Below are 25,427 nucleotides of genomic sequence, written 5' to 3' on the forward strand. Positions count from 1 at the left end.
AATCTTTCAGCTCAACTCAAAGGAGTGTGGTATGATTTCATATCCTTCATTATAATTACTGGCACTTTGCAAAAAATAAAAAATAAAAAAAATCCACTCATGCAAAATACCAGTTTTGCCGATTCACAAAATAACAATACACTGAATTTCATAAGTTCTCTTGAACAGTTTTATCTGAAATTCAATCACTGAATTTGTCTGAAAATGCACAAGTGTTTCTGAACTTCAAATCCAGCTTCTATTAAATGTAAATAATATTTTATATCGCATCAAAACCGTCATAGTCATAACAACGAGATTACAAGAGCCAAACCAACGATTTACAGCCTGGATTGGTTCTGTTCTTCGGCCCCAATGGTCCAACAAAACGCTATTTGCTTTTGTCGTCCGAGAACATCCAACATCTGCACCGCAGTTCTCACTCATAGAGACCCATCTCTGGTCGTGTGACTGTTCAGTGATGCACCATATTTTTATATGACAGAGACACAGTTGGTCCCGTCCTCATGCCTTCTGTTGAGAGGAACAGTCGTCCAATGCAGAGAGAAAGAGCTCGGAGGCAGCTCCGCGAGGCGCACCGATCTCGCACGCTTTTCCATACAGCTTTCCCCCCATTTCCCAGTGATCCGTTGCCCTCATTTGGACTCAGAGACATTTTTGAAACTCATGTACAACGTGCTGACCAGCGTCGCCTCCTCGTGTATTGAGTGTTTACCGTTGGACTGTTTCTGGCACAGGAGTGCCACCAGCCTCCTGGGAAACTGGCCGCTGAACAGAAGATAAATGCAGGGGTTCGCGCAGCTGTTCAGACTGGCCAGCAGCATCAGGATGGTGAAAGTCGCAGCTGGAAGGACAGGAGAAGCGCGAAGCGTCACAACGTTGCATAGAAACCTATTAAGATGTTATCGGTTTTGTGCGTAATTACGCACTTTTCGGATAGCGTGTTGAGAATCTAACTTTATATAATTAGCTAAAGTAAACCAAGATTTAATATATAGTAAAAGAAGAGATCTAAACCATCGGGAATTTTTATTGACTTACTTTCTTTTGGTGCATGTGCGTCCCAGGCAGACCAAAGCTGGACAGTGAAGAAGGGAGCCCAGCAGACAATGTAAGCCAGCACGATAACCACCGTCATCTTCAGCGTCTTCACCCTGGCTTTAGACATGCCTGCCACACCGCTGGCTCTGGATGGCAGCGGGAGACCCACGCCGCCCCGCTGTTGGGTCTTTTGTTGGTACAGGTTGATCTGGATGGCCCGGCAGATGCGCACTTGGCAAACAATGATTGTAGTAACAGGTAAAACGAAAATGATCAACGTGGTCCACGTTATGTAAGTCTGCAGCCCCCACGGTTGGATAAATTTAGCCCAGCAGTCGAGCACACCGGGTGCAACCTCGACCTGTGAGAAAATGAAAACCTGTGGCAGGCTCCCAAGCAGAGAAATCCCCCAGGCGACGCACACGGGGACGTTCAGTCTCGTGCGTGACCGCTGGAACTTCACCATCGGGTTGCAGACAGCTTGGTATCTGTCCACTGTCATCACTACGATCATGTAAGTGGACGAAAACATGCCCAGGACTTGCAGGTACTTCACCAGGCGGCACACCAGGTCTGGTCCGGCGAATCTGTCTGTGATGTCCCAAATGAGCTGCGGGCACACCTGGAAGAGCGCGACCACCAGGTCCGCCAGGCACAGGTGAAAGACAAAGATGCGCATCCTGGACATCTGTTTGCGCTGCCTCCACAAGACGAGCAGCACGGCGGTGTTGAGGATGGCGGCGCTGACGAAGATGACACCGAGTAGCGCGATCTCCACTCTGGCCAGACTCTCATCTCTCGCCACGTCCTCCGCATCCACAAAGTCACTGTCATTCAGAGGACGCATTGCGCTCGGGTCGTGGAAAAAGTTCAGACCTTCCAGCTGACTTAAAAACAGAATCTTTGGGAATAAAAGAACATATAGTTTGATTATATTAAAACTCGATATTGTTCCAAAACAAAAAAATATTCAGAAAACTTTTTATATTTTCCTGTATTCCTGACTAGAACCAGGTTTGTTACATAATTACTAACACTTTTCATTCTGGAGAAAGGTTTCAGTTGCCAAAAGTGCCTGTCAAAGTACAATTTTAAAACTTCTCTGTCGCTAAGGCATTTTATTTCTACCTACCTGTATAGATATCTTTGTTCAACTCTTGCTGAGGATGAACTGAAGCTGTTGAGGTCGAGTTCAGGTCAGCTCCGGAGAGGAGGGTGGTTGTGCTCGGGAAGGTCTCCACAGCTGTGTTCATGTGTTTTATGAGAGGATGAAACTGGGTGGAGCTAACGTTCATTCAGTTCTGTGAACACTGGACACACACTGTAAGTCTGATAATTCTTCACTGGTGGGGAAGAAATGAAGCCCTGGAACTATGCTCCTTGAGTTTGTGCTCATAATGGAATTATACAGATAAGTGATTACAGAAAGAGTTGCCCAGTAGTAACAATACATCCCACTGGTAAAAATACTGTTTAGAATGCAGTGGAATGACTCCTGACAGTGTAATTTGGCTGTGTCTCTTTTATTTGCCTACTGATTTAATATTGCTGATGCCTAAATGTGTCTTCTAATGTTGTAGCTGGTAGAAGTGGAGATCATTTTTGACTTCTCTTTATTCTGTGGAGTAGTGGAGTAAAAAGACGGTAACAGAAAATGAGAGTTCTTAAATTAACTACAAATACCTTAAACTTGTACTGTGATATATCTACACACAGTGATATTGATTTCTTGCTTCAAAGGGATCTGCTCTATGAATGATGAGATCATTAGCAGTCATCTTTAGGTTGCTTGTGCTCTCATATTTATCTTAAGGGTGCTGCTCTCTAATAAGGCACCATTTATAAAGCATTTATAAGTTGTATGGATTTATCTGCAGATATAATCATATAAATCAGCCACTAATGCTTTAAAAATTAGTTATGAACAACCTTTGGGTTTTCCTCCGGCATGTCACTTTTGTCTTGTTAGTGAGCTTGTGATCTCTCCAGTGGACTGTTTGACCACTTATCTTCTGGAAAAGAGCTGCAGGATCAAAATCTATTCATAAACATCTTATGAACTTTTATAACTGCACAGGCTACTTGATGGGTTATTAATTAATAATTTATCAAGATTTATAGGTGATTGACTTTTGCTGATGGCTTATTACAAATTGAGAAACCTGTCACCCTTTATTAATGGGTTATTTACTGCACAAAAGATGATTTATTAAAAAGTGAGAAACATGGGGATATTTGTTAATGACTAATTAACAAACTAACTACGAAGAAGTCCTTATGAGGAGGATTCACAACCTGGCAACCCAAAAGTTGTCTTCATTATAACTCGTCTGTAAGGCATTGGTAAACGATTTACCCACCATTAATACAGTTTAGTAGTTAACTGCAGCATGTACAACCTTTATAAACGGTGCCTGATCAGCAAGTCGTACAATATTAAGACATAAGTTGTGATTAGTTTATTTCTTGCTTCCCAGTCATGTATAGCACGTACTTTCTGTGAGACCAAGATGTCGTCATAACTCTCGACCAATCACAGTACAGAATAGTTTGACGTCTCACTATTCAACCGGAAGAAAGAATGTAAACAAAATACTTTGGCTGAGAAGAAGTAAGAGGAGACCGTTTCCTTGCTGCAGTGTAATTAAGAAGAAGTCGCAAGTTGTCGCGTGTAAAAACGATGTAATATAATTGGGCTGACTTCGTGGCACAACTGTTATTAATCCAATAATCTCCGGGGTCGACGACTGGCTCCATTTACGGATATCTTGTTCGCTAGCTGCTAGTTAACGTTAGCTAAACGGCTAATCTCTCTACATTGACGGTTTAGAGTTTACATTAGCTACCGATGCCTCAAGAGGGTGAGCAGTCTCTTCCCCTGGTTCGCTCCCTGAACAGCCGAATACAGATCAATGCTTTGTTTTGTAACCGCACTCCCCGTGTGGTGCGACCACTATGGATAAATTACCTCGGGAGGCCTCATCCGTACGCAGACATACAGCCAGGGAGGACAAGGAGAATGACGACGTTCGTCGGTAAAGCAGCTTTTCCAGTATCCTAAATGTTGTCGGCTACTTTGTCTCACATCTGAGCTGCGTTTCCAATAAACAAAGGTCAACTAGGGACAACATGCAGTTGGTATTCCCAGAAAAACAGCAAAAGCCCCATTATTGTATTTCTGCAATATTTATAGTAATCTAATACAACCGTCTAGATTTATGGACATGAAGTTTGCAGCAGAGAAGTTGCTGCTCATACTTCCATCTCAGGATGTTTTGATAGTAACAGCAACAATGTTATCAGCCACAAAAGTTGTCACCAATCAGTGGCAGTGCACCGGCCATGTTTTGATTTTGAGTTTGCCTGTTGTCAGTGAAATGTTATCATCAGAGGGCTGTGTAGTGTCAAATCTTAAAGAAAAATTATTATGTACATGTTCTTCCCAGGCCACCCGTGGATGTTCAGAGATGCAGAGACTGATGAGCCACTAAAGGTGAACTGCAAAGAACTGTTTCTTCCTAAACCAGCAGAGGGTGGAAATGTTACTATTGCTAGTATCACTTTACCAGGTAAGATTGGCCAAATTACTTTAAAAATTAGTCGTAAGAGTACATTTATGATGCAATGTGGAATAAGTCCATTTCACTGTGAACTGCGTCTGAGCACACTTAGGCTGACTCTAAATACCAGTCTAAGTCGTATCAGTGTATTTCGAAAGGCTGTCAAATTGCTGTCGATTTCAGTGTGGTGATTCTTTTCCAGTCTGGTGGTTAAAATGGCCAAATCACATAAATAGTACTTGTATTTTCCACTTGCCCTAAATTTTATTTGGGCATGCAAGTAGATTTGGTTTTATTTGGCAGGATTTTTATACATATTGCAATAAAACAGATGAAAGGCATTGACTTGTGGTGCTGAAAACTTAACAAAATTAAATTAAAAAAGCTCCAGAAATTTCTTGTGTAAACACACTGGGTCCTGCAACCTTTTTTGAATTTTCTAAAGATTTGCATAGCACAAACCACAAAAACAGGCCTATATTCTGTGTCTGTCAACTGACACACAAAAATGAAATTCAAATTTAATTTGTTTGTTGTTTTAATTGTTAAAGTGAAAGAAAATATATTAGAAAATTGGTCTTTGCTTAACATATTCTAAACGTTTGTTTGGCTTATACAGTTTACAGCCTCAAGGATCGAGCTCTTCAAGTTATTCGGTGTCTTGTGCAACCAGAAGACTACAGGAGGTTGGAAATAGCGAGGTGTCTCCATGAGGAGCTGGAGGATCAGCCCAGTGTGCTGAAAGATCTCCGCCGCATGAACCAGCGGGTAGAGCAGCATCTGCTGGAAAGAATCCAAGGCCAGGAGGAAGAGGCATGAAACTGGATGGACATAGATCACTGTTGGACAGCAAATCTGTACTGCAGAGTATCAGAAAGACAAGACAAAGATTTAATGAAAAGTAAGATAAAGTGTATCTTGAATGAGTCAGCAGCTGTTGCCAAGACGTCCCCAGAGATCTTATGTTTGCTGCAAATAAGACTTGGTTTGATTCACTGCCTGTTTGTCATTTTCACTCACTGGCTTTAGAAAATGTCTTCCTCAGCAGAATTGTATGTAGCTTTTTTCTTTCAGTAAGCAGGGTTTTTATATAATGTGAAAACAGAATGGGCTATGAAATAGTATTATCCTCTAAAATGTTATCTAAGGAAGGCTACTAGGGAAATGGGGAAATTTTAGCCTTTAATGCCTGTCTGTTCATATAAACACGACCTATCATACATTCACTTCCTAATCCTGAAATCCTGTTCAATCATTTGCACAAGACAGAACTTAAAAGAATATTTGTCATGGAAACAGTGAAGCAGTATTACAGTTGAATTTCTGTCCTGAATACTTCCATTCATAAAGGAAACTAAATAAAAGTGTATAGTTATATTAGACAGGATTTTCAGGGAGATGCACTCTGTTACTATATTTTTACTGTATCCATAATATTCTTGTAAGGAATACCAAATAGTGCCATCTTATTGCAACAGTCCCCTCAGAAAACAACATTTTACCTTGTTATCCTAGCTGTTAACCTTCATCAATCTTTAGCTTTGGCACTTTAAATCTGGAAAAATATGGAGTGATTATTGTTTTCCAAGTTAGACTATTCTGATAAATGCAGACTTTTTGTCAGAATATACCAATGACCAGAGTCTCTTCAAAAAAGTTTTATCTTGCAGCTATTTTCCAATAGGGAAAACAAAGTCATTATGGTTTTGAAGATTAGATTGTGACTGAGGCGATTATACTTTTATTTTGACTACTTTGTAATTCTTATCCTTTTATGTTCTTGTCTTAAATTCATACTATGCTGCTGTATTTCTGATTCTTTAATTGTTCATATTCCAGAATAAATGAAAGATATATTTCTTACTGGTTGAAATGTGCTGTAAAGACTAGTTATTTTATGCATTCACTCAGCTTCTAAATATAGCAGGGGAATGTGACCTATGAAACAATGAAACTGAAACCAAAACAAAAAAATCATGAAATTATGACATAATTTCTGACATAGTGATTCATTTTAACAACATACAATGAAGCAGCACATTTTTTGGTTTTAAAGTAATATCATTTCTTGTAATTATGCTGCTGTGGGTAAATGGCCATAGCACTTCATGTGTAATATATCAATCTTTGTACAAGCTGAACAACTTCACATAATTAACACTTGTGCAAGCCTGACTGTACAAGCTCACAGACACACTACATGTGGATATCTGTTCCAAGCAATGTGTCAAAATCTGAAATTATAACCGGCTCCAGGTTGTCGCAGCGGGGGTACTATTGCCAAACACGTTGCTAAGCAACAAAGTAACACAACCCATCTTTGTATGCATGTGAGAGAGACTAACAGGGGGTAACTGGGTGCAGTAATATCAGGAACATGCAGGCAAAAGAAAAGAAAAGAAAATGGGATCCAGGTCGTTTCAGGCAAGAGCAGTAAGTCCTCGGTCAATGTTTCTCTGTGTCTCACACACACATGTAAAGTATTTGTTTGGCAGCCGGTTTCCTGCATTGTGGGTGGTGTGGCTTTGATTAACAGAGCGAATAGATGGTAACTAATATTCATGATCCTTCTATTTTCTTCACCAGCATGACATTTTGGGCAAGGAGTCACCCAGTGATGTTTCCACATGTCCATACAGATCACTGGAGTAAAATGAAAACAATGGTATGTAAGAGTTAGAGAAAAAAAACTCTATACTTAGAATAAAAAAAAACAAAAAACAATCTACTTTTTATTCTTGTGATAATATGCACATTTATTCCCACCTACTGTAGGTACCAGATTATCTTGCATTAGTTCCATCTGCCTTGTTGAAGGACACAGGTTTGTAAAAATGATCCTATTTAACAGATAATATAAACTGAAAATACTGTATATTACCAGGTAAGATTCATCTGTAAATTGGTTTTATTATTTGCACTAGTGCATGAATCACATGAAGGTTCTCAAAACCACACCGCCAGCAGCCTGTTACCGCCGCTGACTCAGGATGAAACTGCAACAATTGATCATATTCCCTCCATGGTGCAAACACAGAGTAGGTCCCAAATTAAATTTAAATATTTTTATGTTTATTATTTGCCTCCCTGCTGTTTCACTACTATATGTTTGTCTTTAGGCATCCGTCATAACACACCAAGAATCTCACCTCAAAACCAGCCCCAGTACAGGAATGTGTTCAATGACCGTGCCAGGAGGGGCTTCTGCTACTGGATCATGGAGAGGAGAGGCCCAGCATGTAAGTACTAAGTAGCTTTGACAAAATGTCACCTATACATTAAGTATCAGCTTGGCGCGACATTCACATGCACATGTGGGTGAGAGGGGAGAGATCCATACCATAAATCTGTTTCATTGCTGACTCTGCTGCTCAGCCTTCCTCCTCTGTACACTCAACCATTAAGGTTTCGAAGCTTAGAAATCCCTCCTCACTCCACCCTCCTGTGTGACTCTGACACACTATTGTGTGCAGCAGGACAGAATGAAGAACTTTATCTAATTCCTTATATCGAGAGACTTAATGTCAAGTGCACCTGTATGTCTGATAATCAGCATCTTCTGTAAGGGATGTGTATCACAAGCAGAGCTTTTAAGGACAACTTTTATAATAACTTTTGTCCCATTTGATTGTGATTAGTTTGTTAAATGGCCAGAAGACTGATGCACCTTTATTCTGTCTTTGCAGGTAAAGGTTACAGCTTTGGTGCCTACAAGACCTCTCTGGGATTACCAAAAGTCTGACAAACAAGAGTTACTGAGATTCTTTTAACTCTCTGTCCAGATTTGTTTAAGTTACTTAAAACCATATGATTTCCCTCTGGGGTAATTCATATGAGTCGGTTTACCAGAGCTCGTACACAGTTAAGATGCTGTCAGGAAGCAGTGTTCACTACCTGAACAATGATTTGCCTTTTACTGAAAAAGTTGTCGGTAAACTTGTAAATTATGAAAAAAATGGTTACAATTATGTGTAAAATACCATGTGGTATAACTATTGTGCACTAAATTTGAAAAAAATAAAAATGTATGAACATCTCAAGAGGAGCTGTTATATATGTGTACTGTCTAAACCTCAACTTTGAGCTGGAAGGACATTTTCCTGCAGAGATTAATGAAGTGTCCCTTTAATATTATATTCACAATATATGTAGCTTTTGGCATAGGACATAATAACCACTATTTTGGGTCAATTTGTAGATATCTACTTAGGAAATAAAAATGTATTGTTGTTCACCCCTTGAGCACTTGTGGTACTAAGGTGTACCCCATTGCTGGCCATCTTCACCTTCGCTTTTATTTTGTTTTAATGCATTTTTGTTTTTACATCAGGATTGTCTCTAAATTTGTGTAGGCTACAGTGTACATTTTCTTAGTTTGTTTTCATTTTGTTTTGAATGTACACGGAGCACTTTGAAACTGTATAAACCGTGCTAAATAAATTATTTGCTAGGCCAAGCCTAAAGTAGGTCATGTGTAGAGCCTGTTGCCCTGAGCACTGAACATTTGCTGCTGTTGAGTAACCCAACAGGCCTGACCCATACATCCATCCATCCATTGCTCCAGTTAGTTGACCAGCAGATATTTTTAATGACAGGTTACACACACGTCTTGCATTGAAATGGGCTTTGTGCTTACTGATCATAATCTTTATTGTAATTGTACAAGTACAACGAAATTTTGTGAGCAGCCTCAATATGCAATATGAAAAGATAAATAGGTCAGATAAAAGGTATAGAAAATTCACAAAACTACAGTTTCACAATTTTGTAATCCCCTTTGTTACCGTTTGCTTCATTCATCCTTTCTGATCTGTAAATTATATTGTATCTGTACCTTTATGTTGCCTACCTGAACGTCAGGTGTTTTCGCTTATTGGTAAAACCTCGTTGGTAGGATTGATCTCGCGAGCCTTGTCTAAAACTAGCCGCTTGGTCGCAGTTAAACGGTTGTTTACCACCACCTAGTGGTTTACTTATGCCAATGTTTTATACAATTTTATTTTAATGTCAAAGACACATTTTTAGAACTTATTCTAGTTCAGAAACTCTGTTCGCAAGAAACCGTTGAAGCTCCCAGGCAGGAACTCGGAGACTGATCCGATAAAGTGCCACTGTTTGTTATCTTCCCCCTCCTCAGTCTTTGATATTTCAATGGAGCAGAGCCGGAGACGGTAACTTCACAACTCCACAACAATTGTTCGTTAAATTCATTTAGAAACGTAGTTAGCTAACTACCTGTGTGATTAATAAGTGTAACGTCTCAATAAAAATAACCGTTAACGTGTTGTTGTAGCTAGCTAGAGTAATTATTTCACGAGCTGCAGTTGGAAACAGTGAAAACAGCTAATGTTAGCAGTTAATTGGCTAAAGTGGAGGTGCTAAGCTAACGGTCCCATTTGTTTCTGAAATCTCAACGGTGTTTGTGCAGTTTCTGCGCCTTTTATTTATTTATTTTACCGAGGTCAGTTAAGACCAATATACCACTTCACCGAAGCCCAAAAAGCTCTGCTGCAGACAGTTTCCAAATCAGTAACTTTTAAGCTAGGTTTTACCTTCAATTTCATTTTAGCGCCTTCAATTGATTAACAAATCCAAGTACGCAGTAATAAAACGATACGTTAAAACCAGGCAAATGAGCTGGAACAGTGAATAAAATGACATGCAGGAGCGTTAAATCAGTTAAACCCAAGCTTAAAGAGTGCATTTTATTTAGTTTAGGATTAAAAGAGAATATTGTATCACAATCAGCAAATGCCCAATCATCCTTGGTTGACTGTGCATGTTTGGTGGGTATTTAATTTGAGATACAGACTCATCTTGCTATTGTAAACTGACATGATGCTTTCGTGATTTCACCTTGTTGCTTGCAGGATGTGCCAGATGGTCATACAGATATGTTCATTCCTTCTCTAACTGTATATTTGATTAGGATCTTAAACATGGACAGCAGCAGAGAGAAGGTGACATTCAGGTGGAAACGAACTGCAGTCACCTCACCCACACCTCTTCAGAGGAGAGATGCTGGCTCATACACACCCTCACGCTGGAATATGTCTCCTGATGGAGATTCAAAGACTTTACCCCTCAGTGACTCCCCGGGATCCGAGGGCCTTCGAGAACTAAGTCTGGACACTCCCAAGAGAAAAGCAGAGGAGCTGGGTGAAAACACACCCTCGTTGGGCAAAGTTAAACTGAGGAAGCTTTCCAAGAGAAATTATGAGACAATCACAATGTCAAAGGTAAATCTGTATTGTAAATCCTGTTTTGCCCATTGTCTCAAATGTGCTGTTTCATGCATTCAGTTTTGTGAAGAAATTAGCTATTTATCTGTCCCGTTGCACTGTAACCATCAGGAAAAATCTATGGGCAGCTCATTCAAGCAGCTGGATGAACCCACAGAGAACCAGGATGTATCCCCACCTCCATCTCACTCATTCATCCTGAAAAAGAAAGAGAGGACACCTGAGGAGGGATCAAAGGCTATCTACAGGATGGCAGTGATTGCTGCCCTTGGTGGCACAAATGCAAGACGCAGCTCTCCTAACATCCCCAGGACTGACGCTGACAACCTGTCTTTGCCTCTTGTATCTTCCCCTGACAAGACTGATGTACCCAGTCCAGTGTCACTTGACAGAACTGTCATAAATATTGATAAATCCAATATGAATAAATCTAAAGACAACAGTACCGTTCAGGAAGATCAGTGGTCCCCCCCTCGGGTGTTTGAAGACCTAGAAGCGCAGGGTGACAACTCTGAGCCAAAAGCAGACAGAAGGGTAAGTCAGCTAACACCTACCTGTCTTTTCTTGTAGTTTCTATCAATTAAAATAGTTGCATATCTTCTGCTATTTTGTGTGTAATTTAAATTTTGCTTGTTTAGTTAAAGCTTTTTAGTTTTTGTAAAAGCTAAAGGGAGATGGGAGACTCTTTTTTTTTATTTCTTTCTCTCTTGTTTATATTTTTCAGAGTGTTGTGCTAACAGGACCCAAGAATTTAGTTGCTCAAGACTCTTCTCAGGACAAGTTACTTGATACAGTAAATGAACCAGAAGCTGAGGACTGTGACTCATCCCTCCCCACTCTGGAATATATCCCAGAATCTTTGCCTTGTTTTACAATTTATCAGAAAGGCTTTTCTGACAGCCAGCATCAGCAGTGTCCATCAGTGAATCCCCAGGGAGTTACTAATGAAACCACTGCTCTCATAGTTGCTCCTGCTGAGGACGAGGAGCTTTTCTCACCGCCACAGAGGACAGTTTTCATCTCATCCAAGCAGCCACCAAACACCAGCCCCTCAAAGGCTTCAAGAGCTGAGACAAATAATTTTCGCTCCTCCAACACAAAGGCCTGTTTATCGGATCCCTTTGCTCTGCCACTACTCTCAAATAGGGGAGTATCGAAACCATACTTGAAATCAACAACGACACGCAGGCAGTCAGATGCTGGCTCCAACATACATTACCCCCCCTACTCTTTTACTCATGGTGGCACTCCTAAGAGAAGATTTTCCCTGGGGGCAGAACCTGTATGGACCAGTTACCCCTATCTGGACAATCAAGTTGGTTTCATAGACACACACTGCCATATAGACATGCTCTATGGGAAACTTGGCTTCCGTGGAACATTCAGCAGTTTTCGACGGCTTTACCAGAGCAGCTTTCCATCTGAGTTTCAAGGGTGTATCGCCGACTTCTGCAACCCAGGGATCATGGTGAAGGAGGGCCTGTGGGAAGGTTTGCTCACTGAGGATTTGGTCTGGGGGGCATTTGGGTGCCACCCCCACTTTGCCAAAGAGTACTCGAGTGTCCAAGAACACAACATACTGACGGCCATGCGACATCCGAAAGCTGTGGCATTTGGTGAGATGGGGCTGGATTACTCACACAAAAACTCAACTAACACCTCCAGGCAAAAAGAGGTACGTTTGTTGTCCAGTAACTGTTTGTGTTGTTTTATCTTTTTCAAGTGGCCTGAAATCTATTGTGGTGAATGGAATAATGATATTGAAAAAAATTGTAATGAATGTTGTGTTTCATGTTTTGTTTCTCTGTTTTTCTGAGAAGGTGTTTGAACGTCAGCTCCGTTTGGCTGTGGCCATGCAGAAGCCTCTTGTGATCCACTGCAGAGACGCAGATGATGATTTATTGGAAATCATGAAGAAGTGTGTTCCCAGGGAATACAAAATTCACAGGTGTGTGTGCATTTTACATCACATTCTCATATATTTCTTTACTTCTTTGTCAACATGAAAAAATGTTAAAGGTTAGTATTCTGTTATATTTAGTTCTAAGTTATAATCCCCAGGATTTTCACCAAATCAAATACTATTTATGGTTGGATTATTATTTTTTTTGCAATATCTATTTATATGTGCATTCATTAATTATCTCTATACAGTAGTTTTAATTGTTGATGGAAGAATCCATCATTCCTGTGCTGGGTTTAAACTGCCAACCTACACACAAGGGCTTGGCAGGCAGTTATGCAGCATGTAATCCAGTGTTACTGTTTGGTTCACATTTTAAGATTTTAATTGGCAATGTGCAGTATATTTATAAATGTGGTTAGCGCTCACTGTGATTGTTCATTAAGGATACATATGGCAAACAATGGTCATTTTCAGCATTTTTGGCTGTGGATTAGTTTTTTTTAAATTTCCTCCAAATCAGCTTGACCTGAAATCTGAATTTTCAATGATCTTAAACATGCAAAGTAATATGTATTTTATCAGTGAATTTTCTGTGTTGTTTTTTATGTGGTTTACAGGCATTGTTTCACAAACAGTTATCCAGTCATTGAGCCCTTCCTGACAGAGTTCCCCAACTTGTATGTGGGCTTCACAGCCTTGATCACCTACTCCAGGGCCACTGAGGCCCGAGATGCTGTCCGCAAGATCCCTCTTAACCGTATTGTGTTGGAGACAGATGCACCTTATTTCCTGCCAAGACAGGTACGTTTAAATCGAGCAAAACTCTGAAAATGTTTCACAATTCCAAGAATGGATAAAGACAGACTGGTACAGGTATTGATTATTGGTACGATATATCAGCTATTGGCCATTTAGGACTAAAATTATTGATAGTGATTTTCAAAAATATACAGTATATTGTTTGTCTCATTCTTAACAGGTGAGTAAAGATGTCTGCCGGTTTTCACATCCTGGAATGGGCATCCACACTCTGCAGGAGCTGAGCCTGCTTAAGGGAGAGGACATGGCCACTGTCCTCACCACCGTCCGAAACAACACCACCCAACTCTATGGAATATGATCTGCAGAGATGATGGATCAAAAAACTATCCAGCAAGAAAAGACAGAGTGAGAGTTTCTGGAGCTTGTTTGTGACACATAAATATTTTATATGGCTTTTTGTTAGATGTTAGTTGTTAATCCTCTGTGTGGTGATGTTGTACAGAGAAGCATTCTCATTTTAAACAACCTGAAAGATTCACAAATTGATCTTTCACCTAATAAAAGGCAAAAAAAAAAACTTGACTGAAATGAACATACATTATTGTTTATCTAGTCATTTTTCATCATCAAAATGATTTTCTAAGACATTCTAGTTTTAAGTTATTGTTCTCGCTGTGTTGCCTTGCCTTGTTCTAATTTGTCTGTGTGTTTGCCTTGTCTGGCCACTGTGTAGTCTAGTTTGGTTTAATACAGTGCAGATGTATTAAAAAGCCTTCAATTCTGCTCCTTCATTCTTGCATTAATGGTTTTTGATTTACTCATTAATTCACGTAAGTGCTGAATGAAGAGCACACGAAAATGGAGATGACAGAAAGTAAAATGTCATCTGTGACAGCGAAGTAAACACGTGAGATGCCCACCTTGAACAAAGCTGATTCTCTGCTGAAAAAAGGAAGAGGCTGTGAGACTGGTCCATTAGCTTGTTTTATGCAACTCTATTCATCACACACATTTGGCTTGAGTGTTTTTTATTTTGAGAATGATTAGGCTAGAATATGCCATCTTAGGATAGGATTAATGGTAGATGGAGAGATGTGTCTCTCTTCAGGTTTGACAAGAAAGATGTGTGAAAATATATACATTTCCCCTTTTGGCAGGTTGTCAATAAATGCCTAGTTTCGAGGACTTTTCCAGAATGTAGGGCAGAACACATTTTGTTCGTGATTGTATATCTGTGTGTAGAAAAGGCTACAAGGTGGAACACAACACAGACACAAGCATCGGGGCAGTATGTGCTTTGTTGTGTTTGACCTAGTTCCTGAGATTTAAACAGGAAGTTTTGCAACCTTGTTCAGGGAGCTGGTAATTCAATGTTCTCAACATGAATAAAACAACAATAGTTCAAACTGTGGTCACAGTTGTAAATGTGGAGACCTGCAGGAAGCAGTTAAACCAGGACACGAGAGAGTTTTGACCGCACAAAGGTGCAGCTCATTTAGGAGGTGAATGACTAACTCTTATTATTTGCAACTTAAGAGCCACTCTCAACTTTATTACCTAATAAAAGAGAAAAAAACATACCCCTGATATTTTCTTTTGTTTAGGATCCACTCAAAGATGAGACAGACACAGAAAGTTAATTGATGCTTTATTTCTACAGGCACATGCGAGCCTCTGAGGGGAAATAAGGACTGATTGTACAGTGCATTCTGGACTGGTGTAGCATGGGTGTTTTTAATTCTGAATTACAGTAGATTATCATACAGATATGAATATCAGTAATTCATCTAAAGCACAGGAGAGTTTTGAAAAATAGAATATCATACGTGACTTAATAATGAATGTCTGTGAGACATTAATTTCACTGCAGTTTTAGACAATTAGATGCTGAAGTTCATGAACAGTAGTTTGATGAAATAATTTAAACTCATGTTCCATATGTAACAATAGTCAAACTGCATTATTTGTAATTCATATTCAACCATGTTATCTCTTGAGTTAAGATTATGTTGTTAAATCATACACATGGTTTTACCTTCTGAACAGATTTTATTTTGTAATGATTTGGACATTGGTCATGTCTGCCTGATTTAATGGTACAGATTGTAGATTATTTAGGAACAGTCTGAGTAACAGTGTTTTAAGAGCTTTAAATCTAAAGAACACAATGAGCTTTGAAAGAAATGAGACAAGCACAGGAACTACAGGAAATGGACACTTATTTTCACTCATATACTAATGATCACTATCTAATGAAGCTGAAGTTGGAAGGCAGTGAGACAGCAAATTTTAAAATCTTGTCCACAATCTTCACAGTTGTGATGGTCTCTCTGAAAACAAAAAAAGAGATTATGTTAAAAGAACATTTAACATTGTACATTTGATTATTTTGTCAGCCAAAGGGAACTTTGTTGTGCATAAACCAGAGGTGTTGGTTGGGCGTACCTGCTGTCTCTGTGTTTCCCAGCAGACGTTGAATGATCTCCTGCAGCACCACGCCGTACTCCTCAAAGTCCTCTGCTGTCATGGTGATGCCAATTTCAAAGGGGGCACTCACCTACTCAGAGGAGAGGAAGACCATAAAATAGCTACAGGGTGATTTTAGTTGGTGTTCTGTGGTCATGAACATGATTTCCACTCACCGTGATGTGGTTGTCCCCAGTGGGTTGACTGGGCTCCTCCATGACTTGGCGGCCGACTCTAGACGACTTCCCCTTGTTCTGTGTTTGACCCAGAAAAATAACAGAAACCTCATCTCAGCCTTACACTTTTTATTGCTGCTTCTTTTTTTTCAATGAATCCTAACAGAAAATAACCTACCTGAGGTTTTTGTGAAGGGCTGAGAAAGCTGGAGCCTGCGCTGGTCGATTTGCACCACAAGGTCAGAGAACACAACAGAAAAACCAGCAGACAGGTGTTTCTTTTTAAAAACATGATGGAACAAATATCTCCTCTGCTTGATCTACCACACACAAAATGATGAAGCAACCTACAGGGTTAAAAGATTAAAAATCTAATCTGCTGCTATCAATCTGATATTGGCTCAGATCATAGTTCCTTTTCCTTAAGATGGTCAAGAGTGCTGTGTCTGGCTTCATACCTTTATATACCTTCCATCCTCTTTCATACAGGGTTATATCTTGGTAACACTGGACTGTTCAAATGTTTAAATTGATAACAAAGTAGAAATTTCTCTGTTGTGTCCTGCTGATCATTGTATCTATTCAATGGGGTGATGGAGATAATAGTATTGCAGTCACAGAGATACTGATAAAATGGGCTGTTCTGCATGTGTACAGCAACATTACAAGACTGGACTGTAATACACTGAATATGGAATTAATCGCTAATAGTGTTTGCTCAGTCAACATGTCATGCTGCCATTTCTGAAACAGCTTAATTTCCAGTTTTCAGCAGGTCAGACATAATACTAGAATTTCCACTATTAATGCACTAGGTTGATACTAAATGTTTTAATCTCTAAATATTGCACAAAGGTGCAGGTCAGGTCAGAGGATCCTAACCTGACCATATCATGATCTTGATCTCATGCTGGGACCTCTCCATGAGAGCTGCAGTCTAGAGAGAGGGATAGAAAAGGCAGTGATGAAGAGGCAGGTCCATTATGAGAATAACAGGGGGGAAATATTCAGATCATTTGTAAAACATTTCATCTCCTCGTTTGACACGGAGGCCTGGACTGGGCTCCTGTTTCCGTTCCTATGTTCCTAGTGTCCTATAATACCCTGATTTATATGGAGTGGGATAGTGGGAACATGACAGAGGCTCGCTCGGGGTCCTGCATTCTCCAGATCTATATAACACTTAATGATAACCTGAAAAAGAAGTTCCCCAGCTCTGTATTCACATAATATAACATGGGCTATTGTGGGAACTCATCAAACTCATCTGGGTCAGGGACAGGGGTTAGGACTGTGTTTATATGACTGTTTTGAAAACCTTGTTCCGATGGAAAAAAAACTGGATAATATTTACGAAATATATTAACTTGAAAGGAGTCAAATTTGATGCGTGTTAACAGAATATTGAACTGGGGGACATAAGAGGAATATAAGACCCTGGTAAGCTATGGTGATGTGGTTACCGTGGTAACGACACTAGATGGCAGTAAAACAATATTTGACCGGCGAGAGAAACACCAACGAAGAAGTCCGGGTACGTTAACACAGCAGTGACCTGGAGATATTGCAGTGTCGAGAGGATTAAACAAACATGGATAAAAAGAAGAAACCCTTCGACGTGACTGCTTCGTCGGTGAGTTCCCTACATTTATAAACACTTTATTGACACCCTGAGTGGCTGTATGACGTTTAATTGAATTGTAATAACAGCTAGCTGACTTGCTGTCAGGCTAGCAGCAACTAGCAGCTAACATATAGAGTTGTAGTTGTGTTTGCTAGAGAATAAACACTTATTTATACTCGTATTTCTCGATCTTTTTTTCTTACAGTTAGTGGACCTTAAAGCTGAACTGTACAGGAAGCAGGAGCAATTCAAACAGGACAAGCTTGGGCAAGAAAATGCTGGTGCTGGATTCAAACCAAAATCTAAAGTGAAGGTACAGTATATGTTATTTAAGGGCATATTTTCACCTGCTCGTATAATCAGAGGTAGGGATCTCTAACCTGCATATTTTATCTCTGTGCTCTTGTGTAGAAACCCAGTGTCTGGAACAAACAAAACGCTGGTGTTTCAGCAAGGGCTGAGAAAGATGCAGAGCAGCTGGCCGAGGAGCAGCGCAGTCTCGATACATCAAAGTGAGTTCAGCACATATTCAAGAGTATTTACTGCCTTAACATGCAGGTGATCAAAACATCTGACTTCTCACTCCTGCTTTCACAACAGACGCAAGTTGGAGGAGAAGGCCAGACTCTACGAGCAGATGACAAAAGGAGACTTTCCAGGTTGGTGAAGTATAAATTATACCCTCCTGATATTCTGTTGGACAGCAAATTGTATTCATGTTGTATTGAATTTGTCTTGTAATGTGTCAGATGAAGAGACAGAGGGTCTGTTCCTGGTTGATTTCACTCAGAAGATTATTGACAAAAAGAGAGCAACACTCGCACAGCGGGATGCAGAGAGAGAGGAGGATGACGATGGAGACAGCTCAACACCTATACCCGCTCCTCAAAACCCAGACGAGGAATGGTACTGTCTGATCAATTTAGCTTTGGAAATATGTAGTTTGTTTTTATGTTGCTTAAAAGTATGTGTTAATCTTATCAGCAAAAAACTCTGATAAAAAATGTAAAAATGTATTCATAATGTATTTGGAAGTGTTGCTGTATTAAACAATGAAAAAACTGTTAGTAAACTGTTCTCCTGCTGTGATTTTTCTCTGTAGGGTGGACTATGTGGACGCTTTGGGCCGTTCTCGAAGATGCATGAAGAAAGACCTGCCAGAATTTAAGAAAATGGACCAAGATCTGAAAGGAAAAGGGTGGATACAACATTCCACAAATAAATAACACTTTTAAGATATAGGCAGTATTTTTTAAAATGGGGTGATACTGAGAACTACAACTCTATGATTATTCCATGTAGAAAAGTCTCATCTGAGAAGACCTTACTCTCAGAGGACATGCGTCGAGAGCTGCAGAGGCAGGAGTGGGAGAGGGAGGAGGAGGAGGCTATGAAGAGGCCTGTTGGACCCATCCACTACGAGGATATCAGAGGACAAGGTTACTATCAAAGCATTTTCCACAACTACTCTGCTCGCATTTGAGATCGAGGGTTTTAGTTTCCAAACCTTTTGTCTGTTTGTTCATCTCAGAGGCTCGAGAACTTGGTGTGGGCTACTTTGCATTCTCCCATGATGAAGAGCAGCGCAGAAAGCAGAGAGACACTCTGGACATGCTCAGAGACCAGGTGAGCATCCAGTATAAACATGCCTCCCTCCTCACTCCTAGTTCCACATAGATGGCCGTATAGACCTTTTATATTTATCTTGTTTTACTCATCAACTGTCAACCATCAACCAGCAGCTTTGGTCATGCTGCTACACACTTAGTCCTTGTGTGCTTCATGCAGTGAATATAAGCTATTTACAGTCTAGTTAAAACCCATGATTCATGACTCTTTGGGTTTTGCTCAACCTTTGTTTCTCCTTTGCATCTGTCCTGTTCTTCAGACAACAGAGCAGCGCAGTAAAAGAGAACGGCTGAAGGAGAAGAGGCAGGCTATGCTGCAGGCCCGGCTGGCCAAGGTGAGGCAGAGGAAGATGAAGAAATCCAAGCTGGATGGCACTGAAGAAGAGCAGAGAGAAGAGGAGAATGAAGGTTGGTTTTGTACCGCAGAAGTTGAGCTGTTTGTGTATCAGGTCAGTTTATATACTGCATTTTAGTGGTCTCATGAATGTTAATAAGATTTCTGTAATTTGGTTCTCCCAGGACAGGAAGAGGAGGATGATTTGATAGGTTCCCCGCCTCCACCAGAGGACGCCCCAGAAGTCAGCATAGTGAAGAAGGTGGAAGTGGAGATCCAGGAGAGGAGGGACACTAAACCAGGAGTTCCTCATGTCAGAGAATGGGACAGAGGCAAAGGTAAACCTTATTATTTAAATGTCTGTGTTAAAAATGCTGAATTAATTTCCTTAATGTAGATAAAGTATGTGATTTAAATGTTCATTGAGGAGACAAAAAATGATGGCAGATCTGTGTGGAGAGATAATTGTTTTACTCCGTTAATTAATACATTAAACAAACATAAATGCCATACTTCATCTGTGTTTTCTGTGTTGTTCTCCATTGTTTGATTGCAGAATTAAAACCACTGGCTGTTTATCTCAACGAAGTAAATCTTAATATCTGCATAGTGATAATGGATGGAAAGACACATTAATTTGCATTTTCTTTGGTCTTTTTGTTTTTTGTTTTTTTTTTTAATTTGGTCAAAATGTTCACTGAAGTTGGATAAAAACCTGGATATTTTTCTGGGGCCTCCACTGCTCTTGGTTTCACAAGTCACTATCCAATAAATTTGTAGTTAGTGAATTAAGTTTTAGGATTTATATTGCAATCTGTCTTTTTTGTATTCTTAGCCCTAACCATGTTTGTTTTTAAAGGTTTTAAAGATCATGGTCACTCGACTGTCTTATACACTTGTGCTCGATCTGGAAATTAGCTTCTTTAACAGCAATTTTAATATTTTATTTTCAGAATTCATGTTTAGTGAGTGGAAAACGCGGTGCCGAGATGAGCGAGATTCTGAATTTGCACCTCCCTCTGCATATTTCACCGATGAGAAGAGACAAAGACCAGGGATGAATAAAACTCAGGAGAATAAATCCAAAATGTCCTTCAAGTGGACAAAGGGCCCAGGAGGAATCTCTGAGAGCAAAGAGGAACCACAACCTCAGCCTGAAACTACTCCTTCACCACCTCCACCTCCACCTCCACCTCAACAGGATCATCCTGCTCCTCCACAGCCACAGACCTCATCACAGCCTCCACCCTCAAACCCGCCTGTTGTTTCAGCTCCCGTGTCTGCTCCCCCTTTTCATCCTCAGTACCCCCCTCCTCTATTTTATCCCCCATTTCCTCCTCCACATCCCCCTCAGTTTGCAGGTCCACCTCACCTGCCTCCTCACTTCCCCCTGCAGTATCCCCCCCACTATCCACCCCAGTATCTCCCACAGTATACGCCCCAGTATCCACCTCAGCCACAGAGCCAGTCTCAGCCTCAGCAGCCGGCTGAGCCCACAGACCACAACCAGGCCCAGCAGCTCCCTCAGGGTCCCTCTCAGAGTCTGGATGACATGTTGTCCTTCTACAGGAACTCTACCTGAACTCTACCTGAACCTGAAATATCATGTTTGCTGTGTAGTTGGTTCACATTGGGATTTGTAAATATGTTAGGAAATCACAGAGAGAACAGAACATCAGACCTCATGCAAGAACATTTTCATGAGCTTGTCTTAAAATTCAGCTGATGTTTTCTGAGATTTGTTTATTGGTTTTACCAGACTCTCATACCTGCACAAACTTATCGTAACTTTTTGACTGATGAATACCACCTGTTCACTGGATCTGCTCGCATGACTGGTTCTTGCATGATGCCCAATGTCTCAGCTCTTGTGCGTTTTCCAATTTAATAAATATAAGGAATTTAAGTAGACATTGTTCTGACTTGTTTGTTTGTGCTTTTCTTTGTTGTGTTTTTAAAAAGTTGTTTCAGCTCTTAAACATAGAAAATGTCCACTTCATGAAGCATTTTTTGTAATGTCAAGAGGGCATGAAATTAGGTGATTTCACCTGTTTGAAATGTGGAAAATTATTGAAGTCTGGACATTGAGTTGCAATATGGAAATATCCACCAGATGGTACTGTACATCTTCATGTTGTGAAAACCTCTTCAAGTGACCAGACCGGTTATGCACTGCAGTGATTGATCTTATCTGTTATAGGGAATCCTTTTAGAGCTGCAACTAACAGTGATCTTTATTATCTTTATTAAGTAATCGGCTGATTATTTTCTTCATCAAATTTCTTATTTTTATGTATAGAAATTGTCAGAAAATAGTGAAAAAAAAATTAATATCATGTTTTCCCAGACTCCAAGATGATGGTTCCAGATGTTTTGATTTGTCCCTCCGATATATAGTAATAACAGTAACACAACTGACATGCTGGAATGGAGGGATGTTTGGGAGCTGATTTAAATCATTAATTGAATTTCAAAATTGTTGATTATTTTTACAATTATCGGGCCACTAAGTGATTAACTGTCTTTAACCAATTCTACATGAGTGTTTGAACTTACAGTGCTAAAAGATTTGCACTGTATATATATATATATATATATATATTTACACAAATGTAAAAATATTCTGCTGTATATTGCCTCTTATTTCTCAAACTGTGTTAAGTCATGCCAGCTGGGAAAAAGCAGCAGGGAAGATGTAAGTGCATTTGCTTTCAGAAATGTATTTTTCTGTTAAATGGGTGCCAGGGTACTGTACTGCTGAAATTTAAGCCATTAGTAACCTGAGGTGAACCTCTTCATTGCTGATTCCCCGGTGCCTGAATGGACACATCCTGGTGTTCTGCATCACCTCCTCCCTCTGTCCTCCAGCTCAGGCCCAGCATGAGGACAAAGGCTTGCAAACAGATCCACACCTCCTCCAGTCCCTGTATGTGGTGAGTCTCAAACTGTGACAATTTCAGTCTCCAGCTCCAGAGAAGAGATGGACATTTAAATGCAGTCACCTCTCACAAGCGCTTCATTACAATTAGAGTGACAACCAGTCATAATTCTCATTTTAAATAATGTTAGTAGTTCATGCCAGAGGGAATACATTTATTCTGGGCTACATGCCCCAAACCCATGTTCTCAGATAATGTATTAGCGTACTGTTCCAGAGAATCTTTTTAAAGGCCACTAAGGGAATTTATAACTGTGGAAGATGATTTAGTAACTTCTCTAACTGTTGTACAGTCACCCATGTAACCTCACTGCATATCACAGACACTACACTGTATTTCTGCTAGTGGGTTACGTTAGTGTACATGTGTTGAAATGAGACACAGACACAGTCAATTGTCCGTCTCCGACCTCTGGCCCTGTCCAAGTCCACAGGAACCATGTGAGACCTGAAACCCACCAGGAAGCGAGACAGGAACTATTTCAGAGAGGTTGATAGCTGCCAGTAGTTTGAGTAATACAAACTGGAACTACAACTTAACCGCAGATCAAAGACCAGCTCACCCCATCACCCTTTTAATTATATATTTGGCCTGATTTTTGGCTCTTTTGTTTCCTCTGTCTAGCAAGAGAATAGGTAGTTTGGCCACTTTGTGTGTTTTGTGAATCTCCTGTATGAGGAGGTGGTTCTCTTCCTGATGTGGTGGATTGTCGACCCCACTGTGACCTTAAACACTGTGTTTTTTCCCCTCTTTGTTCCTGCAGCCTCAAGTTAGACCAGTCCGAGCAGAGTGGGAAATACATACTCCGACAGCTTCTGCACTGCCTCCTCCCCCCTCCCTGGTAAATGTGTGTGTGTACTTATCATTTACAGTATGTATAAGTGTGTCTGTTTGTGAAATGATATTTGCATTGTAGCCAATTTGCTGCCTGAGTAAATTTGCTGCCTGGGAGGTGAAATGATATTGATACAGTGACAGGTCCTCACAGTGATTGTCATACAGAGGATTTAAAGTTGTTCTTACACATCCATAATGCAGCTTTGACTGCAATGCTCATAACACTAAAGAAAGGCACTGTTTAATTAGGTTTATGACAGAATGATTCAGCAGCCAGATTTCGTTTGTAGCATTGTCAGTCTGTAAGTTGGTCAGTCCACCACTTTGATTCAAATATCTCAACATCTGTTGGATGAATTGCCGTGAAATTTTGTACAGATGTTCATGATTGGCAGAGGATGAATTCTTATGACTACCAAAATTGAAATTTGGTACACTTCATATATTCACAGGATGAACTTTTCCTCCTGTGCAGCCATCAGGTCAAAATAGAAAATTAGATTTGTACAATACTTTGGTTTATGAGCAAATACCTGCAAAACTCATGACACTCTCCTCAGCTGTACTTTGTATTTAGTGCTAATTAGGACATGTTGGAAATGCAAAACTAAAATGGTGAACGTGGTAAGCGTGTCCAAGCCAAATGCTAACATTTTGTTCAAATCTCCGCTGTGCCTAAATACAGCTTCACAGAGCTGGTAGCGTGGCTGTTGACTCTATGAATAATATGTGTAGTAAATTTTCTTGGACAAATATTGGCTGTAAAGCGCTCAGAGCAGCTTCTTCTCTTTTGTGTAAATTTACCGCAGCACAGATAACTAATGCAGAGTGGGGAAGAAGGTGCATTTTCTCAGCTTAATTTGACTTGCTGACTCACCACTTTGATGGGTCTAATCACTTATTAGGGACAGGAAGGTGTGTCTCATCGGCAGGTCCACCCTCCTCTCAGAGACCAGCTGCACTGAGAAATGATCTCTGCATTTAGTTGTGGCAGTTTAATCCTGCTGTGGCCGAGAAAAATGGCAACCTGCTGTTTTCATAATAGATAATAAATTACCTTCAGAACGTGGAAGCTGCCTCAGATCCAATATAGTGGGATTTTTCTCAGTAGTTTAATTTACTTAAGACTATTGGTAAAGTATTACCTGTGTGAACAGCAGTCATGTATGTGCTAGCACATATTCTCAGTGTATGGTTAGTTTACTGTTGATTTTCCTTACGTGCATCTAATGGAGCCTTTATGAGGCAGGTTATGAGTTCTTATGAGATCCTATCTTATGTCCTCTAGACCTGAACAGACAATCAGTGTTGTCTTTATGGCACTGCAGGTTCCTGATCCAGAGGGGACAGGGAGTGGCAAGTTTGGCCTCTTGTTAATGCAGTTACACAGGAATGAAAGGCAAACAAGGAATGGCCAGGACAATGAGCTGTGATGTTTATCCTTCTGCTATCAAAGTGAAACTTCAGACATGGTAAAATCACATAAATCCCCTCACAGACCTGCAGAGTTTAGATACACTGCAGTTATTGTGTGTCGTGTGTAATAGAAAGGTTGTGTGCTGAGTTTTTGTGTTGTTAGTTTGGAGCTTCTCTCGATTGTGTCTTATATTGATCCTCAACAGAAATGGCTCCATTTGACACAAATAGCACTGCTGCAGTGAGATACAGCCATGCTGTCTAAAACACCCAAAGAAAGAGTTTTCCAGAGGAAAACTCTTTAAATTTTTACAACATGATTTATACAATAAAGAATTTCATGGATTATCTGAGATACCACAGTGAGGTCAATCTAATTAAATAACTGAATCTTAATTTGCCTCCTTAAAATTCCTTTTGTCATTAGAAAGATAAAGTGTTATTTGGCTTTGTGGACTATGAGAAGTCATTTAAGTATCTCAAAGGATTGCTGATT

At 40.1% G+C, this 25,427-nt stretch overlaps 5 protein-coding genes across 8 annotated transcripts; 3 read left to right on the forward strand and 2 right to left on the reverse strand.

Annotated features, from left to right (window-relative positions):
• Nucleotides 1-459: 459 nt before the first annotated feature.
• On the reverse strand, nt 460-3,491 carry LOC108881482 (vasopressin V2 receptor). 2 transcript variants are annotated; one of them, XM_018673516.2, is made up of 3 exons: nt 2,174-3,491; nt 1,042-1,942; nt 460-844 (listed from the first exon to the last, which is right to left on the reverse strand). In XM_018673516.2, the coding sequence occupies exons 2-3, from the start codon at nt 1,886-1,888 to the stop codon at nt 636-638; spliced, it is 1,056 nt and encodes a 351-aa protein (XP_018529032.1). In that variant the 5' UTR covers nt 1,889-1,942; nt 2,174-3,491; the 3' UTR covers nt 460-635. The 2 variants fall into 2 exon arrangements, with proteins under 2 accessions (XP_018529032.1, XP_018529033.1); XM_018673517.2 differs by lacking the exon at nt 2,174-3,491 and having other exon boundaries at nt 1,042-2,145.
• Nucleotides 3,492-3,626: 135 nt separating this feature from the next.
• vhl (von Hippel-Lindau tumor suppressor) lies at nt 3,627-6,474 on the forward strand. Its single transcript, XM_018673518.2, has 3 exons — nt 3,627-4,076; nt 4,488-4,610; nt 5,221-6,474. Exons 1-3 carry the CDS (start codon nt 3,890-3,892, stop codon nt 5,418-5,420), a joined length of 510 nt encoding a protein of 169 aa, XP_018529034.1. The 5' UTR covers nt 3,627-3,889; the 3' UTR covers nt 5,421-6,474.
• A 2,990-nt stretch (nt 6,475-9,464) lies between these two features.
• tatdn2 (TatD DNase domain containing 2) lies at nt 9,465-14,292 on the forward strand. Of its 3 annotated transcripts, none has more exons than XM_018673514.2 (7): nt 9,465-9,797; nt 10,531-10,840; nt 10,955-11,377; nt 11,568-12,518; nt 12,664-12,791; nt 13,367-13,550; nt 13,729-14,292. In XM_018673514.2, exons 2-7 carry the CDS (start codon nt 10,541-10,543, stop codon nt 13,867-13,869), a joined length of 2,127 nt encoding a protein of 708 aa, XP_018529030.1. In that variant the 5' UTR covers nt 9,465-9,797; nt 10,531-10,540; the 3' UTR covers nt 13,870-14,292. The 3 variants fall into 3 exon arrangements, with proteins under 3 accessions (XP_018529030.1, XP_018529029.1, XP_018529028.1); XM_018673513.2 differs by having other exon boundaries at nt 9,465-9,772; XM_018673512.2 differs by lacking the exon at nt 9,465-9,797 and adding an exon at nt 9,872-10,387.
• Nucleotides 14,293-15,764: 1,472 nt separating this feature from the next.
• ghrl (ghrelin/obestatin prepropeptide) lies at nt 15,765-16,510 on the reverse strand. The gene is made up of 4 exons (XM_018673448.2): nt 16,332-16,510; nt 16,154-16,231; nt 15,957-16,068; nt 15,765-15,841 (listed from the first exon to the last, which is right to left on the reverse strand). Exons 1-4 carry the CDS (start codon nt 16,443-16,445, stop codon nt 15,822-15,824), a joined length of 324 nt encoding a protein of 107 aa, XP_018528964.1. The 5' UTR covers nt 16,446-16,510; the 3' UTR covers nt 15,765-15,821.
• Nucleotides 16,511-17,662: 1,152 nt separating this feature from the next.
• ccdc174 (coiled-coil domain containing 174) lies at nt 17,663-21,650 on the forward strand. Its single transcript, XM_018673519.2, has 11 exons — nt 17,663-17,786; nt 17,983-18,090; nt 18,189-18,289; nt 18,378-18,436; nt 18,527-18,683; nt 18,880-18,975; nt 19,080-19,216; nt 19,309-19,403; nt 19,666-19,813; nt 19,925-20,077; nt 20,693-21,650. The coding sequence occupies exons 1-11, from the start codon at nt 17,745-17,747 to the stop codon at nt 21,319-21,321; spliced, it is 1,725 nt and encodes a 574-aa protein (XP_018529035.1). The 5' UTR covers nt 17,663-17,744; the 3' UTR covers nt 21,322-21,650.
• Nucleotides 21,651-25,427: the final 3,777 nt, after the last annotated feature.

The sequence above is a fragment of the Lates calcarifer genome, linkage group LG12, assembly GCF_001640805.2.
Source record: "Lates calcarifer isolate ASB-BC8 linkage group LG12, TLL_Latcal_v3, whole genome shotgun sequence".
NCBI lineage: Eukaryota > Metazoa > Chordata > Actinopteri > Centropomidae > Lates > Lates calcarifer.

Coding starts and splice junctions, on each gene's coding strand:
- LOC108881482 (XM_018673516.2), bottom strand. CDS start 1,888: ATGCGTCCTCTGAATGACAGTGACTTTGTGGATGCGGAGGACGTGGCG. Junction 845..1,041: donor CGCACATGCACCAAAAGAAA/GTAAGTCAATAA, acceptor CTGTCCTTCCAG/CTGCGACTTTCACCATCCTG.
- vhl (XM_018673518.2), top strand. CDS start 3,890: ATGCCTCAAGAGGGTGAGCAGTCTCTTCCCCTGGTTCGCTCCCTGAAC. Junction 4,077..4,487: donor GAGAATGACGACGTTCGTCG/GTAAAGCAGCTT, acceptor TGTTCTTCCCAG/GCCACCCGTGGATGTTCAGA. Junction 4,611..5,220: donor TGCTAGTATCACTTTACCAG/GTAAGATTGGCC, acceptor TGGCTTATACAG/TTTACAGCCTCAAGGATCGA.
- tatdn2 (XM_018673512.2), top strand. CDS start 10,353: ATGCCCAATCATCCTTGGTTGACTGTGCATGTTTG. Junction 10,388..10,530: donor TGGTTGACTGTGCATGTTTG/GTGGGTATTTAA, acceptor ATATTTGATTAG/GATCTTAAACATGGACAGCA. Junction 12,519..12,663: donor ACACCTCCAGGCAAAAAGAG/GTACGTTTGTTG, acceptor TTTTCTGAGAAG/GTGTTTGAACGTCAGCTCCG.
- ghrl (XM_018673448.2), bottom strand. CDS start 16,445: ATGTTTTTAAAAAGAAACACCTGTCTGCTGGTTTTTCTGTTGTGTTCT. Junction 16,232..16,331: donor GCCCTTCACAAAAACCTCAG/GTAGGTTATTTT, acceptor GGTCAAACACAG/AACAAGGGGAAGTCGTCTAG. Junction 16,069..16,153: donor CTGGGGACAACCACATCACG/GTGAGTGGAAAT, acceptor TCCTCTGAGTAG/GTGAGTGCCCCCTTTGAAAT.
- ccdc174 (XM_018673519.2), top strand. CDS start 17,745: ATGGATAAAAAGAAGAAACCCTTCGACGTGACTGCTTCGTCG. Junction 17,787..17,982: donor TCGACGTGACTGCTTCGTCG/GTGAGTTCCCTA, acceptor TTTTTCTTACAG/TTAGTGGACCTTAAAGCTGA. Junction 20,078..20,692: donor AGAATGGGACAGAGGCAAAG/GTAAACCTTATT, acceptor TTTTATTTTCAG/AATTCATGTTTAGTGAGTGG.